This window comes from Vipera berus (genome assembly GCF_964194415.1).
Source record: "Vipera berus genome assembly, chromosome: 14".
Classification (NCBI taxonomy): Eukaryota; Metazoa; Chordata; class Lepidosauria; order Squamata; family Viperidae; genus Vipera; species Vipera berus.
In genome coordinates this window covers 6,680,525-6,697,141 of record NC_138217.1, presented here as the reverse complement: position 1 = coordinate 6,697,141, position 16,617 = coordinate 6,680,525, and the positions used below count along the sequence as shown (strand labels likewise).

Genomic DNA, 16,617 nt, shown 5'->3' with positions numbered 1-16,617 from the left:
AGGAATTTCCTGGCAGTGAGAACGGTGCAACAGTTTGCCATCAAAAGTTGTGGGTGCTCCATCACTGGAGGTCTTCAAGAAGAGATTGGACAACCCCTCATCTGGAATGATACAGGGTCTCCTGTCCCAGCTGGAGGTTGGACTAGAAGATCTCCAAGGTCCCTCCCAGCTCTGCTTATTCTGTAATTCTGATATTTTATTCTCCAAAACACCAGAAGGCAGGAGAAGAAGCAACGGATGGAAACTAATCAAGCGGAGAAGCCACCTGGAACTAAGGAGGAATTTCCTGGCAGTGAGAACAGTGCAGAAAAGGATCTCCTGCCCGAGCTGGAGGGGGCTGGACTAGAAGACCTCCAAGGTCCCTTCCAGCTCTGCTTATTCTATTCCGTTCTAATTTAACTTCATTCTTACACTAAAGAAATATGCAGTCTTAATAGTTTATTGTTGTTTGCATACGGTAGACTATGATTGTTTGTACTTTTATACCTTGTATTTAGCTCTGGGAAGTCGGGGAGGGGGGAGGGGGAGGGAGGGAGGGGTTGGAGAGGGTTGGGGAGAGGGGAGGGGGTTGGGAGGGGTTTTGTTTTGTTTTGTTAAAAATATAACGTACTGTAAAACTTTTCAATAATAAAAAAAAGAAATATACAGTCAATCACAGACCCACCCCTCCCCCCACCCCCACCCCCACCCCCCAAAAAATGTTGTTGCCTTTTCTTAGGCTGCACGAAGGCTTTTAGCAAGCTGGTGGGGTTAATTGCCTGTTTTCGCCAAGTTCCCTTCTGCTGTTTTATACGTTTGGCTTGCGAAAAGTCTGCACTGCCCTTTTGGAAATGGATTTCATTTGTTATTGTTTGCGCCACTCTCCGATGCCTGTGGGGCACTATCATGCTTTTTATAAATAAAGATGTATTTTTATTATACTAATTCCTGTTCCAGCTGGCTCAGTCTGCTGAATGAACTGGCGTATTCTTTCCCAAGGATGCTGACTCAAGAAGAGCGATTCGAAAAATTAAGGCCAGTTGAGAAGGAATTGCATAACCCAATTGTAAGGTTGGCTTTTTTAAAAAAATAAAAACAAATAAAAAGGTGGAGTAGGTTCCAAATGAACTCCCCAGATATATATATATAGGATGCAAGCTCCAACATTTCTATGTTAACCTGTAAAAATTGCTCAGCGAAGGAACAGCCAAGAGGGAAATTAATAATAAGGAAGGCAGGAATTGATCTGAAACGGCTCAATTTCTATTTTGTATGCTTTTAGTCATCACGCTGAAGATTGAGTTTTATTAAATGTTCGCGCCTTCTTATTAATGTTTCAATCTATTTAGGAGTAGGAAAAAATAGGACTGTGTTCCCCCCCCCCCAAGTAATTGTTTTATTGCATTTCGAAAAAATTGATTACGTCTGATCAAGCTGTTTTCGACACGTGGTGACAACATAGATAGATTTTCTCATTGGGAATATATTGCGGATTTTCCCCCCCCCTTTCAAATCTAATGAAATCTACCACTCATCCCCGCGGTAACTAAGACCATCCCCTTTGCTTGCCCATTCTCTTTTTTTCCTTTCACTTTTCCCAAAACGTTGAGCCTCTTCCCGTTGACTGACTGAGTCACGGATTGAGTGATTGCGGCTGGTCCTCAATTCGTGATGGCGGCTGAGCCCCCAATAGCGAAACATTCATTAAGTAAGGTTTGCCCCCATTTGTCAGTTTCCAAGCATCTAAATTTTGATTACGTGACCATGGGGATGCTTCAACAGTTGTTAAGTGTGAAAAACGTAAGACACAAGTCACTTTTTCAGTGCCGTTGTATCTTCAGTCGCTAAACAAGCTGTTGTAAGTTGACGACTACCTGTGTGTGCCTTCAAGCCAGTCCCGACTCCCACATAGGTAGATTTTTTTTCATGATGATCTGTCACTCACTTCGTCCTTTATCATCTTCCAACAGTACATCCATCAACATCATAACTGTCCATGAACTTTCTGGTTGTCTCCTTCTCCTCTTTCCTTCCATCCTTCCTAGCATCGGAGTCTTCTCCAGAGTGTTGGCTCTACCCTATAATGTGTCCAAAGTAGAATAATTTAAGCTTGACCATTTGCACCTTGAATGAGAACTCTGGGTCCGTTTGTTCAAGGATCCATTCGTTTCTTGACTGTCTACGGTATCATCGGGCATCTTCTTTGATTTGTTGTACTGTACGTTGCCAATAATGCATGATGGAAAACTATTAATTACACCCTTTGTAGACCAGATGAAATTCTTACATGATTTTGGCCTCCCAGTAATAGCGTGTGCTTTCCAGCAAGCTGGGCTGATTCGTACACAAGTTGAAATTGTGTTCAGGCATCATTACTAGCCGGGTTAAACAACAGATAGAATGTTTATCTGAGGAGGAAGGAAAACAAAGGCATAAGAAAGAGAAGCCTCAGGAAAATGCAGTTGGAATGAGCAATCATCAGCTCCTCTCCAGTTCAGCAAGTTTTATCCTCTTCGTTTTCCATGTTTGGATGAACCGTTTCTTATTCCATGTTTTCTTTCTTTCTTTCTTTCTTTCTTTCTTTCTTTCTTTCTTTCTTTCTTTCTTTCTTTCTTTCTATCTTTCTTTCTTTCTTTCTTTCTTTCTTATTTATCTATCTATCTATGCATCCATCCATATCTGCATATCTATCATCTATCTATCCATCCATCCATCTGTCATCTATCTATCTATCTATCTATCTATCTATCTATCTATCTATCTATCTATCTATCTATCCATCCATCCATCCATCCATCCATCTAATCTTCCCCCATCCATCTCTATCTGACCTTTCTTTCTTTCTTTCTTTCTTTCTTTCTTTCTTTCTTTCTTTCTTTCTTTCTTTTCTTTATCTATGCTTCCATCCATATCTGTATATCTATCATCTATCCATCCATCCATATCTATCTATCTATCTATCTATCTATCTATCTATCTATCTATCTATCTATCTATCTCTATCTATCTATCTATCTATCTATCTATCTATCTATCTATCCATCCATCTATCTAATCTTCCATCCATCCATCCATCCATCCATCTCTATCTGACCTTTCTTCCTTCCTTCCTTCCTTCCTTCCTTCCTTCCTTCCTTCCTTCCTTCCTTCCTTCCTTTCTTTCTTTCTTTCCTTTTTTCTTTCATTTATCTATCTATCTATGCATCCATCCATATCTGCAATCTATCATCTATCTATCCATCCATCCATCTCTGTCATCCATCTATCTATCTATCTATCTATCTATCTATCTATCTATCTATCTATCTATCCATCCATGTCTGTCTATCTATCTTATATCTATCCATCCATCCATCTCTATCTGTCACCTCTCTCTTTCTCTCTCTCTCTCTTCTATCTACTGTATCTTTCTCCCTCCCTCCCTCCCTCCCTCCCTCCCTCCATCTCCTTTCTGTCTCATCTATCTGTGCAAAGTCCATTGAACCTGACGCAGGGCTGCAGGACGGTGGCCTGCAGTCACCACAAGGGCAGAGAAGAACTGAGCACTGCCTTTTTCTCATTGTGTAAGAGCTCAGCTGTAAGGCTATTCGCTCTACAGCTGATAGATATACCCGCTCCTCTCTCTGTGTGTGCTTTAATTCTCACAATATGCTTTAATTCTGAAATGCTTGGCGGCCTTGGGCTTGGTGGTTATTTCCTCATGCACTGACTTGTGGGCAAGGCTGACTTCGCATGCTAATGTGGACATTCAAAGAGAGAACGGGACCGAGAGGAACAGGTCTCTGTCATCTTCTGCAAAGCAGAAACCATCATGTTGGGGTAAATAGACCCCACAATTCTGGAAGTGGAGCCTTCACTGATCTCACAACCTCCAGACGGCGTTATTTGCAGAATCCTTTGTCAGCATGGCTAATTTCTCCATGTTGTGGTCTCAGCGTGTTTGGAGAGCAAGGCTAAGCTGGTGCAATCTAAAACAGCTTTCTCCATTGCCTTGAACGCCTTGTTATCTGGCCCAAACAGCTACACGTAATAAAGCAATGCCCTCTCTTTAGCTGGCCCATTTTTTAAAAAATTCAGGCGCGCAGAATCAAATTGATGCCCCCCCCTTTTTTTTCTGCAGCCTGCCCAAGCACACCGTCTCCTGTCTCTTGCAATAAATTAAATCATAATTTTAAACAACAGTAATAACAACCAAACCTACAAGAATGAAGAATAACCAGAGACAGGCCACCCCCAGCTGCTTATCTGCAGATAAGGCTAGTAGGTGGGTGCACAAGGGTAAGATAAGAGAAGAAAGATGAAGGAAGGCAAAGGAAGAGAGGAAACGAGAAGAGCTAAGGAAGAAAGAGATTAAAGTCCTTTGTCAAAATTGCTAGCAAAAATCTGCCAGGCTCACAGACACCCAGATGTGTTTCCTTTGATCTTGACAAGCCTGCGAGTGTTAAATATAGAGGCTGTTTGAGGAAATCAGGATACCGAGTGATTGCTAGTGAAGTGAAAAGACAGTTGTTGGTGATTAAAAACAAACGTCTGCATGGGAAAAGGCAGAGTTGGAGATGGAAGGTTGTCATTGTGAGTGTCATAATGAAAAAAGAAATCCTACAGCATGTTGGTGGCTTCCGTTTAATTGAAAGAGGTGGTTATTATATATATATATATATATTTAATTGAAAAGTTTTACAGTACATTTTTGAATACAAAACCCCTCCCCTCCCCCTCCCCTCTCCCCAAACCTCCCCAATTCTCCCATCCCCTCCCCTCCCCCCTCCCCGACTTCCCAGAGCTAAATACAGGGTATAAAAATACAAACAAACATAATCTAAAATATGCAAACAACAATAAAATATTAAATTCTATCACACTTTAACTCTTAATAAAATAACTACAAGCTAATTATACATCATATAAATCCGCTACTTATTCAAATGCTAAGTGAAATTTTTTAGTCCCATATTTATTCTGAATATAATCTATCCATCTCTTCCGCTCCACAGTATATCTCTGTTGCGATTGATCTTTCAAATACGCTGAAATCTTTGCCATCTCCGCCAAGTTGGAAACTTTTAAAGTCCATTCTTCTATAGTCGGCAGTTCTTCCTTCTTCCAATATTGCGCTACTAAAAGTCTCGCTGCCGTAATTAAATTCAACATCAATTTAATATCTACAACGGTAGTATCTGTGATAATACCCAATAAAAACAATTGTGGAGAAAACTTTATCCTTTTCTTGAATATCTTTTGCATATTCCACCAAATTTTAATCCAAAAAGCTTTAACCTTTTTACAAGTCCACCATATATGAAAATACGTTGCATCCTCACAACCACACCTCCAACATTTGGGCTGGCAGTTCGGATACATACTTGCTAATTTTTTAGGGTCTAAGTGCCACCTATAAAACATTTTATAAAAATTTTCTCTTAAATTTTGGGCCTGTGTGAATTTAACATTTCTAACCCAAATCTTTTTCCAAGTATCCATTGTTATAACTTCTTGAAAATTCTGGGCCCATTTTATCATACAGTCTTTAACAAGTTCCGTCTCTGAATCAATTTCTATCAATGCATTCTATATCCTTTTTATATGTGCTTGACCTTGATCTCTAATTTGCTTTACCAAGTTTTCATCAGTCATCGAAAAACCAGTTTTCTGATCCTCTTTCCATCTAGCCTGTAATTGCCCATACTGAAACCAAGTTTGTACAATCTTTTCTTCTTTTAAAATATTATATGGCTTTAATTGCCATACATTCCTTTCTAAACTTAAGATTTCCTTATATGTAGTCTCATCATGTTTAAATCTCACATTTATATTTTCTATTGTTGTTCCACATGTAACCAGCATGGTCTGCTTTGGAAGCTAAAGCTAGGTTAGACTTTGCTACCAGAGATAGTCCTTGACGTACAACTTGCTGGAATACGGCAACCAGTTTTGGTCTCCACACTATAAAAAAGATGTTGGGATGCTAGAAAGAGTGCAGAGAAGAGCAACAAAGATGATCAGGGGACTGGAGGTTAAAACCTAGGAAGAACAGGAACTGGGCATGGTTAGTCTATTGAAGAGAAGGACCAGGGGAGACAGGATAGCAGAGTTCCAGTATCTGAGGGTCTGCCACAAGGCAGAGGGTGCCAGGTTGTTCACCAAAGCACCAGAGGGCAGGACGAGAAACAATGGTTGGAAACTGGTTGGAAGCAAGCTGGAATTAAGGAGAAACTTCCTAACAGTGAGGACAATTAACCAGTGGAACAGCTTTGCCTTCAGAAATCGTGGGTGCTCCATCACTGGAGGTTTTTAAGAAGAGACTAGACAGTCACTTGTTGAAATGGTATAGGTTCTCCTGCTTGAGCAGGGGGCTGGACTAGAAGACCTCCAAGGTCCCTCCCAGCTCTATTCTATTCTATTCTATTCTATTCTATTCTATTCTATTCTATTCTATTCTATTCTATTCTATTCTATTCTATTCTATTCTATTCTATTCTATTCTATTCTATTCTATTCTATTCTATTCTATTCTATTCTATTCTATTCTCCAAAGCGCCTGAAGGCCAGACAAGGAATAGCGGATGGAAATTGATCAAGGGAATAAGGAGAAATTTTCTGACAGTGAGAACAATCAACCAGTGGAACAGATTATTGTGGGAGCTTCATCACTGGAAGCTTTCAAGAAGAGACTGGACTGCCATCTGTCAGAAATGGTGTAGGGTCTCCTGCTTGGGTGGGGGGTTGGACTAGATGACCTACAAAGTCCCTTCCAACTCTGTTATTCTATCTATTCTACTATCACAATTGGAGCCGGAGTTTCCATGGCTAAGAAAAGAGACGTTAAGTGAATTATGCCTGATTTTAAGACTTCAGGGGTTTTTTTTGTTTTTTCCCCATGACTGTCATTAAGTGAATCCATCTTCCACCATTAACATGTTGGAAGCTGGCTGGGAAGGTCACCAGTGGCAACCATGTGACCCCAGGAGGCTGCAACTGTTGTAAACATGTGCCGGGTTGCCAGTTTGGGATTGCTGCGATGGTCCTAAGTGTGAGGACTGATTGTAAGCCACTTTCTTCGGTGCCTTTTGACAGTCACTAAAGGAATGGTTGGAAGTTGAGGAATACCTATGTTTAGATGAGAAGGTGATTCTAATTGTGTCTCCTTGTCCAGCACAAGCCACCAGATCCACTTGTTGAAAGTCCACTCAGCCACTTTATTGCTTTCTACCTATGTTACAAGAATCTCCCCAGACTTCTTGCCTTTCCTTGGCAGCAAACAGATATGGTTTTATGGAAGGACTCAAGGCTAGTTCCCCACTTGCCTCCTCCTCCTCCTCCCCGGCCTTGCTGGGAATTTCCCAACACTGATAAGGCTCTCCAAATGGTTCATGGTTGCTTCACGTTGTCCTGAGGAACATCTCCAGCCAACTGGATTTTCTTTGGGTTTTTGCTTGAAGATGTTTGGCTTCTCATCCAAGAAGCGTCTCCAGAACGAAAGAAGCTTCTTGGATGAGAAGCAAAACAACTTTGCTCAGAGAGCAAATGGTCTAATGGCAAGAAGAGTCCTTAGTTTCCTTGACTGACAAAGTGAGGAAAGAAAGAAACATGGTTGATACGGTTGCCTAGCAGCGGTACAGATGCCATATCATTAACATCTTCTCTCTCTCTCTCTCTCTCTCTCTCTCTCTCTCCCTCTCTCTCCCTCTCTGTCTGATCTTTGGGTCATCTGTCATCTCAGGAGTCTCCAGCCTGCATTTTTGCCCTCCCAAATCTGCTGAGAAAATTTAGTTATAAATATTCCACTCTTCTGATTGATATCTTGAGGTGGGAGTCTTAAAATGAGAGAGAGAGGAAGAGAGAGAGGGGGGAGGGGGAGGGAGGGAGGGAGGGAGGGAGGGAGAAGGAGACAGTGTGGATTTATTCAACATGTATAGAACTTTCTCTGGTTCTTCACAACGTGGATCTTGCAGATCGTAGGTGACAAAAGAGAAACAGGATTGTAAACATGTGAAAAGGGAGGCCTAACCTTCGCCCACCCCATAGGAAGCATTTCTTGATGATGCAAGCATTCAACAGTGGAACAGATGCGAGGGTTTTACCTTTCTGACAAGTGAAAAGAAAACACCCATCTAAGCAAAAAATTGGAAAAAAACAGTGATCAGAAACCATGTAGCCGCGGGGTTTTCTTTTTTTTTTTTTCCTTTTTAGCTTAAAAAAACGAGACAAGAACAAAGCGGGGATGTGATTGTGCATAATGCGAACATTATGAGAAACAGAAAGGAATGGATTTCATGTAGTCAAACTGAGATACTGCTGCCGCCACAGTGATCTTGGAAGCAGACATTACCTAGACATTTTTCCAAGGGCCAATTGGAAAGCCATCTGGACCGAAAGGTTTGGCACTCTTTCCAGGTGGATGACTTTAGGTCAGTTGCCTACTTGTTTGGTGTGTCACTAGGGTGTCTAGGGTGTCCAGTGGTGGATGGATGACACATCCCAAATGTTTGCAATGTTCAGAATCACCTTCCTGGTTCCATAGAGAGAAGTTACTTGATACCGATAGAAGAAAATATTGCTAGCTCATATCAAAGAGGGTCTTTCATTCTCTTCTGAGCTTGGTGGTCTTCTTGCAGATGTTTCCTCACCCAACATCGGTAACATCATCAGTATTGGAGGGAAGTAGGTTATGTGGAGAGGAATTGAAAAAGGAGAAGGAGAAGATCTCTCAGGTGCTTGGGGTCCTCTGAGCTTGGTCATTTTCTGGCAGATGTTTCATTACCCAACTTGGTAACATCATCAGTGCAAGAGAGGAGTGGAATCTGTGGAGGGGAGAAGAAAGATGAGGGGGAATAGGGAGGGGAGGAGGAGGAGGAGGAGGAGGAGGCGTAGGAGGAGGAGGACTGTGGGTCCCTGTTGCTCTCTGAGCTTGGTCGTTTTCTGGCAGATGTTTCATTACCTAGCTAGGTGACATCATCAGAACTAGAAAGGGATTTATGGAGAGGGGGAGGGAGGAAGGGAGGGAAGGAGAGGGGGAGGGAAGGAAGGAAGGAAGGAAGGAAGGAAGGAAGGAAGGAAGGAAGGAAGGAAGGAAGGAAGGACTATGCGGTCCTTGGTGCTCTCTGAGCTTGGTTGTTTTCTTGCAGATGTTTCATTACCCAAGTCGGTAACATCATCAGTGTTAAAAAGGAGTGGGGTTTGCTGTCTTTTTCTATACAAGTGGTTTCCCATGTCAATGTTGATAAGGAGTATTTAGTGACTCCTTGATTAGACTGTTGTTTACTGTTTGCTTGTTTGTTTGTCTGAGTTGGTAGTTCCTTGATTGGGCATTGTTGGTCTTCTGTTAATCTTGGTGTTAAAAGAGAGCAAATGCTACTCCTTTCCGACATGGATGATGTTACCTAGTTGGGTAATGAAACATCTGTGAGAAAACAACCAAACTCAGAGAGCACCAAGGACCCCAAAGTCATCTGGATGGGCAGTTGAGTCTTGGACCCTGGGGCAATATCGTCCATTGCATTTGAAGGCCAGTAGAGTAGCTTAGGGAGAGAGGACAGCTCACACAAGCTCTCCTTCATCACCCTACTTCTATCTCCCAAACGTTGCCTCCTTATTCTCTTAATATGGCCAATCCACCCTCAAAAAACTTCACTTCTCAGTGTCAGTAATGATAGGTGAGTAATATTTAATCAAATCTATGGTTGCTGTTGCTGTGAAACCTACTTCTAGCACCTTTTGGGTTGATTCATTGTTGACCTTGATGATCTTCTGTTATTTGTTTATCTTCTCTCAAATTATCTCTTGTAATTAGACTCCATCTCCTTCTCTCCAGGGGAAGCGGGCTTCAAATGAGGATTCCTTAAAAGCAATTACATTTTGATATTGGAGATCTCTACACATAAATGTAGCATCACTTCCAATTAAAAAAAAGTAATGAATTTTATATCCTGAGAGACAGAAGGGCTAAGCCATGCTATTGTGTCTACCAGCACTACCGGTGTACAAGAAGACTGCAGCACAAAGCTATCTGCGAGCTTTTTGTTGTTGTTGTTGATGTCTCTGGATTCTCTTGCAAGAGCAGATAGACCAGCAACCAAGGTTCAAATTCTGAAACCCATTATGAATTCTGGGATCTAGTTGGGGAACATGGGAAGGATTTCTGAATCTAAGTGAAGATTGAAGTCATGAAGTAAGGAATTATTACTTAGGAGTCCCAAAGGTGCTTTATCTAGAGGTAACTGGACTTTCTTTGTTTCGCTTCTTATCCAAGAAGCTTCTTCTCAACGTCTTCAAAGAAAAACAAAGAAAGTCCAATTAAGTCTTGAAAAGGCACCTTTGGGATAACCATGACTTGGATAACTGAGAATCTCCATAAACTTCCTTCCTCCTTCCTCCCTCCCTCCTTGCTTTCTTGTCCAGTTGCCTCTTCAGAAATCACCTTTAGGACAACCATGACTTGGATGACTGAGAATCTCCATAAACTAACTTCCTTCCTTCCTTCCTTCCTTCCTTCCTTCCTTCCTTCCTTCCTTCCTTCCTTCCTTCCTTCCTTCCTTCCTTCCCTCCCTCCCTCCCTCCCTCCCTCTCTCCCTCCTTGCTTTCTTGTCCAGTTGGCTCTTCAAAAATCACCTTTGGGACAACCATGACTTGGATGACTGAGAATCTCCATAGACTCTGACTTACTTACTTACTTACTTACTTACTTACTTACTTACTTACTTACTCCCCTCCCTCCTTGCTTTCTTGCTTTCTTGTCCAGTTGGCTCTTGAAAAATCACCTTTGGGACAACCAAGATGACTTAGATGACAGAGAATCTCCATAGACAGTTACTTAGGAGTGATGGGCAGTAGGAAACCAGGTTTCCTCCTACAGTGACAAAACCATTGGTTTATTCAATTAGCAGCTCTAAGATCCACAAAAGAGAGAAAGTATTATGGTTTGTTGCACTATCAGCTAGACATTCAGACTGAATTTGGCATTTTTATCCAGCTACAGAGTGAAATTGATGCGATTTTGGTTTAAGCAAAGTTTCTCCTGGGATGGGACAACAGAGAAGGAAGTGGTGGGGGTTCCAGTTTGACTGTCTATGTGTAGGAGATGACCAGGATGAGTCTGAGGGTGGGGTAAAATGCATCATCAGTCTGGAATCCCTTTGTACCCACAAGAACAGACCACCTTGAATTCCATTGACTCAGATTCTTGTAGAGAGCTGAAGCTTCCAATAAACCTTTATATTCATTTGAATATAAGCCTGGACTTCCCTACTTACTCCACTTTTAATACTCTATCTTTGACCCACTGCCTTGATTTTCTAAACTAAGTGCATCCATATTTTCTTTTTTTTTAATTCCCAGGTCTAGCCAAGCCAATGGGATTAGTTGAAGGCCCAGGAGGATTGGGCCAAGGAGGAATGGCTGCCACATTGAGAGATGACAGCCATGAATCTGAAACGAAATATGAAGAATATGGTTATAATGCGCAACTGAGTGATCGGATTTCATTGGACAGATCTATTCCAGACTATAGACCCAAAAGGTAAGGAAGCTCTCTGCATGACCAACCATTGGTGAAAATTACTCTGTTTCCTGTACTTGTTTTGGATGGATTCTAAGAGTTGCAGAAAACTGAATTAATTATAGAATGGGAAATTATAACTTTTAGCATACGGATACTGAGAAAGTATAATCTGAATGGGATTGTTAAGATTCTTGTTTTTCTCATTTGCCTTTCTTTTGTTCTTTTTAATTCCTGTTTTCATTTACAAGGGCATGGTTGGTTTCTTGGATTGCAAACTAAGCAACTATGGATGGTTCCTTTTGAGGAGTTTAACACACCTGTGTTACTTCTGTGGGCTAAAATGCCTTTTATCTAATCATTGCCCTGGCTGTGGCTTTTCATTCTGTCTCCCAAGCTGATTCCCACATACCTATGCGAGAAAGAGGGCAGAGCCAGGGGTTGGCGTCAAGAGAGGAATCAACCTGGAATCCTTATGTTCCCACAAATGGCCTAAATCCAAATTCCATTAACTCTTATCCAACACTAAAGGGTGGTCCTGATTCTTATGCCTTTACAATATTCCCCAAGGCAAAACAGAGAAAAATATGTTTAAGTCAAGGTTAGCCTTGAAAAGCTGGCAGTTACACACTGCTGGTTAAATATTTGGAAGAGAGACTACCCAAAACACCAGGGACGTATGTCCTGAAAAAAATATCAACATTCTGCGTGAAAATAATAACAAACCACATTTGTACTGCTACCAAGGAAACAGCATGGATATATCCACAAAATCACCAGGAGTCTAGATCAACTTGGTGGTTTAACTTTCCTGTTTTCAAAGGCAGAACACAATGTTCCACATTGTTTTATTCCTGTGACTTTATTCCTTTCCATCCTCAAAGATGTGCTGGGCCTAAGCATTTGTATTTTGTGGTATCTCACTAAGACAAGGCGCAAGCCTTGTGTAGACCCAGATTTTAGCAGCTGCCCTGGTACAGTAGATGAAACCTGGACAGTTTTAATTTTGATATTGCAAATTTCCCACGCTCATAGCTTTGATGCAACTCTGCTCTTTTGCAAATTTCTTTTTCCCACGCCTTCCTTTACATTAATTTTCCTCGGGCTGGCTTTTGAGAACCTAAACCTCATGATCTAAGACACACACACCCTCCCTTTGTGGGTGTTTTGTTTTCCAAAAAAATAAACACTGGTTTGGTCTAACCACCTTTCCAGAACAACTGGGTCTCACTTCGGCAGCCATCACAGATGGTTACCCTCACTTGAAGTGAGGTGTAGAAAATGTTATTACAAAGTGAAACAGGAACACCAAACAGGAGAAGGAACAGAGCATCTCTTTCTCTGCATCTCATTACGCAGATAAGATTCCCCTCTAGAGCAGAGGTCCCCAACATTTTTGGGCACTAGGGACCGGTTCCGTGGAGAGAGGTTTTTCCACGGACCGGAGAGTGTGTGGTTTTGTGTGCTGCCTGCATCCCACGGATGGGGCTTTGCTTGTTTGTGCGGACCGGTTGCTGGCATGCTGCGGCCCGGTGCCAGTCCACGGACTGGGGGTTTGGGACCCCTGTTCTAGGGGGTTGGAAACAGCCTACCTCCTTTGTTTCCCACATACATCTACTCCTATGTCTTTCCCCTTCCTTGTCCCTGATATCCACAAGCTTTTCCATTAGCTCTAGAGCAGGCATGTCAAACTCACGACGTTGCGTGACGTCGTGAGACGTATCACAACTTTTTCCCCATTGCCGGCAATGTGGAGGGCGCGGTTTCGTCATGATGCATCCGGCCCGCGGGCCGGCAAGTTTGACATGCCTGCTCTAGAGGAATTGAAAGCTGTGACACGTTGGATTTGTACTGGTTTATTCAGAGGCAGCTGTTTGCAGGTTTGGGAGGAGATTTCCGGGGGTGGGAGGGCAACAATATAAATAATAATTATTATTGATCATTGCACAATCAGCCAGATGTTCAGACTGGATTTGGCATTTTTGTTTACCTACCAAGTCCTTACCAAGGACCTGGGATAGGCAGATGTGGATGCTTGATGGTATTACAGATCTCGTCGCAGGATGGAAGCAGTTGCTAGTAAGGCTGCCTTTTGCAATTGACTGATGGCGAATTTGTCAATGCTGATGATGGTGTTCAAGTGGTGCTCCAGTTGTTTTGGGATTGCCCCCAAGGTGCCTATTAATATTGGTACCACCCTTGCTTGCCTTTGCCACAGTCGTTCTATTTCTATTTGTAGGTCTTTGTATTTTGTTATCTTCTCCAGTTCTTTCTCGTCTATTCTGCTGTCTCCTGGCACTGCCACGTCCACTATCCAGACTTTTTTTGTCTTTCTTATTGACAATTGTTAAATCCGGGGTTGTTGTTGTTGTTGTTGTTATTATTATTATTATTATTATTATTATTATTATTATTATTATTATTATTATTATTATTATTATTCATTATCATCATCATCACACAATCAGCCAGATGTTCAGACTGGATTTGGCATTTTTGTCTAGTCCTTACCAAGGGCCTGGGATAGGCAGATGTGGATGTTTAATGGTGTTACAGTTCTCATCGCAGGATGGAAGCTGTTTGCAATTGACCAATGGCGAATTTGTCAATGCCAATGGGTGGTTCAAGTTGAAGAATTTCACGGTGAGGTTTCAGTTGACGCAGAAGTCAAGGGTTAGCTCTGAGCTGATTTTTTTGATACCATTTCAAGTTTTCCTGTATGTTTCCCTTATCCTTCCTTGGCCCATTAGATACAAAATTGATTTCTCTTCCTTTGGCCCTGGCTAGGCTTTCTAATTAAACACTGAGTTTAATTATATCACAAAAGGGTGCAATGTAGATCTTAATTACTACCAGCAGCCCTTGGGGAATAACAGGGAGATAATGGGCAAATGAAAATTCAATAGAATGGTAGGGAAAAAAGCAAAAACCGAACGATACCCTTTGTTCAAAATCAAACGCGAGATTCAAAATGTGCTTCATCCCGCATTGATATTGGAATCCAGCGGATCTTATGACTGTAGGTTTCATTGTCAGCCAAGCTGGGAAAACTGAAGGAGAATTCAATTCCTTTACAACATTTTCCCTGTTGCCTTCTCCAAAATATCAGCAGGAGGAAGAGGAGGAGGAGGAGAGGATAGAGGAAAGAAAAGGAGAAGGAGGAGGAGGAGGAGGAGGTGGAGGAGGAGGAGGAGGAGGTGGAGGAGGAGGAGGAGGAGGTGGAGGAGGAGGAGGAGGAGGTGGAGAGGAGGAGGAGGAGGAAGAAGAAGAAGAAGAAGAAGAAGAAGAAGAAGAAGAAGAAGAAGAAGAAGAAGAAGAAGAAGAAGAAGAGGAGGAGGAGGAGGAGGAGGAGGAGGAGGTGGAGGAGGAGGAGGAGGAGGTGGAGGAGGAGGAGGAGGAGGAGGAGGAGGAGGAGGAGGTGGAGGAGGAGGAGGAGGAGGAGGAGGAGGCTGTGGGATCCTTGGTGCTCACTGGGTTTGGTTGGTTTTTTGCAGATGTTTCATTACCCAACTACATAACATAATCAGAATTAGAAGGAGAGGGGTTTGTGAAGAGGAGGAGGAGGAGGAGGAGGAGAAGGATGGGAGGAAAAGGAGAATAGGAGGAGGAGAATGGTAGGAGGAGGAGGAGAAGAGGAGGAGGAGAAGAGGAGGAAAATGGGAAAAGGAGGAGGAAGAGGAGAAGGAGAAGAAATAATCACGATACCTCTAACACCATAAAACTTCAACATCTGCCTACCCCAGGTCCTTGGGAAGGACTCTAATAGGTGGACAAAAATGTCAAATCCAGTCTGAACATCTGGCCAAGTGTGCCACAAACCAATAATAACAATCTTCAGTTTATCTTTAGCATTTGAGAAGTTTGGAAAAGAAAGCTGCAAAGGGCTTCGTATTTTAGTGACACTAAACGGAGCCAGGCTGAAGTGGTTTCGCTTTCTGCTTCTCCAAGTTCCTTGACTATACACCCAGGGCTCTCAAATCCAGCTAGGAAAATTGCTCCCCCAAATGGAGAAAAGTCATCGTGCTCTTCGTACCCCCCAAACGGTTATAATTACCCGAGCAGTCTTGGCTTTTAATTATACGTAGGGATAGTTATACGAGAGTTTTGCTGGACCTTCTCACGGAAAAAGCTGAAATTCTGAGACGTGCGTGGGATTGTATCATGAGCTATTTTAAGCTCTGTCTGTCTTTTAATGGAACAGAATTGCCGAACCAATGAAATGATTTTTTTTTTAAAAAAAGAGAATGCATATTTGTTTTGCTATTCACAGTTGACCTGGGAAATTCACACATCCAAAGCTTTTCTTTGAACATTTTAATCTGCATATTTTTTTAAGGAGCTACAGTTTCATCGGCATTATGTTTGGAAGTTTAATTGGGCCTGAAAGTATAATTATAAAAGCACACACACACACACACACACACACACACAAACAAAATCTGAAAAGAAAGAATTAAAAAGTAAAAAAAAACCAACTACTGCATATCCAATATTTTCAATACGAGGCTATGAATACTTGATAAACAGGACTGGGTTTTCTGCCGGAATGGACTTGTTGCCAAAAATAGTTTTTTTTCGTGTTTTCCTAGAGGTCGAGGTACAATTTCGCAAATCAAATCTTGTCAATTGAAATGGAAAATAATAAGAGACTAAGAAGAACGTTGGTACAAGTCACATGACAGTTAGTCCTCAGGTTACAGACGCAACTGAGCCCGAACTTTATGTAGCCAGGTGAGACATTTGTTGAGTGTTGCCTTGCTTTATGACCTTTCTTGCCACCGTTGTTATGTGAATCACTGCAGTTAAGTTAGTAGCACGGTTGTTAAGTGAATCTGGCTATGACCTTTCTTGCCACCGTTGTTATGTGAATCACCAGTTAAGTTAGTAGCACAGTTGTTAAGTGAATCTGGCTATTGACTTTGCTTGTCGGAAGATCGCCAAAGGGGGATCACGTGACTTTGGGACACTGCAGCTGTCATAAATACGACTCAGTTGCCAAGGGTGTGACTTTTGATCACCTGACCAGGGAGATGCTGCAACAGCCGTAAGTGTGAAAAACGGTCCTAAATCATTGTTTCAGTGCTGTTGTAACTTTGAAAGGTCACTAAACGAAGTGCAGCGAGACTACCTACCATATCACAAAA

General features: G+C 42.0%; 1 protein-coding gene across 1 annotated transcript in view; it reads left to right on the top strand.

Annotated features, from left to right (window-relative positions):
• Positions 1 to 16,617, top strand: part of GALNT9 (polypeptide N-acetylgalactosaminyltransferase 9) — a gene marked incomplete at both ends in the record, with an annotated part of 94,592 nt that overhangs the window by 19,248 nt on the left and 58,727 nt on the right. Inside the window, one exon of the mRNA XM_081339138.1 lies at positions 11,314 to 11,494. Coding sequence (XP_081195264.1) covers positions 11,314 to 11,494 — 181 coding nt within the window. The remainder of the gene's footprint in view (positions 1 to 11,313; positions 11,495 to 16,617) is intronic.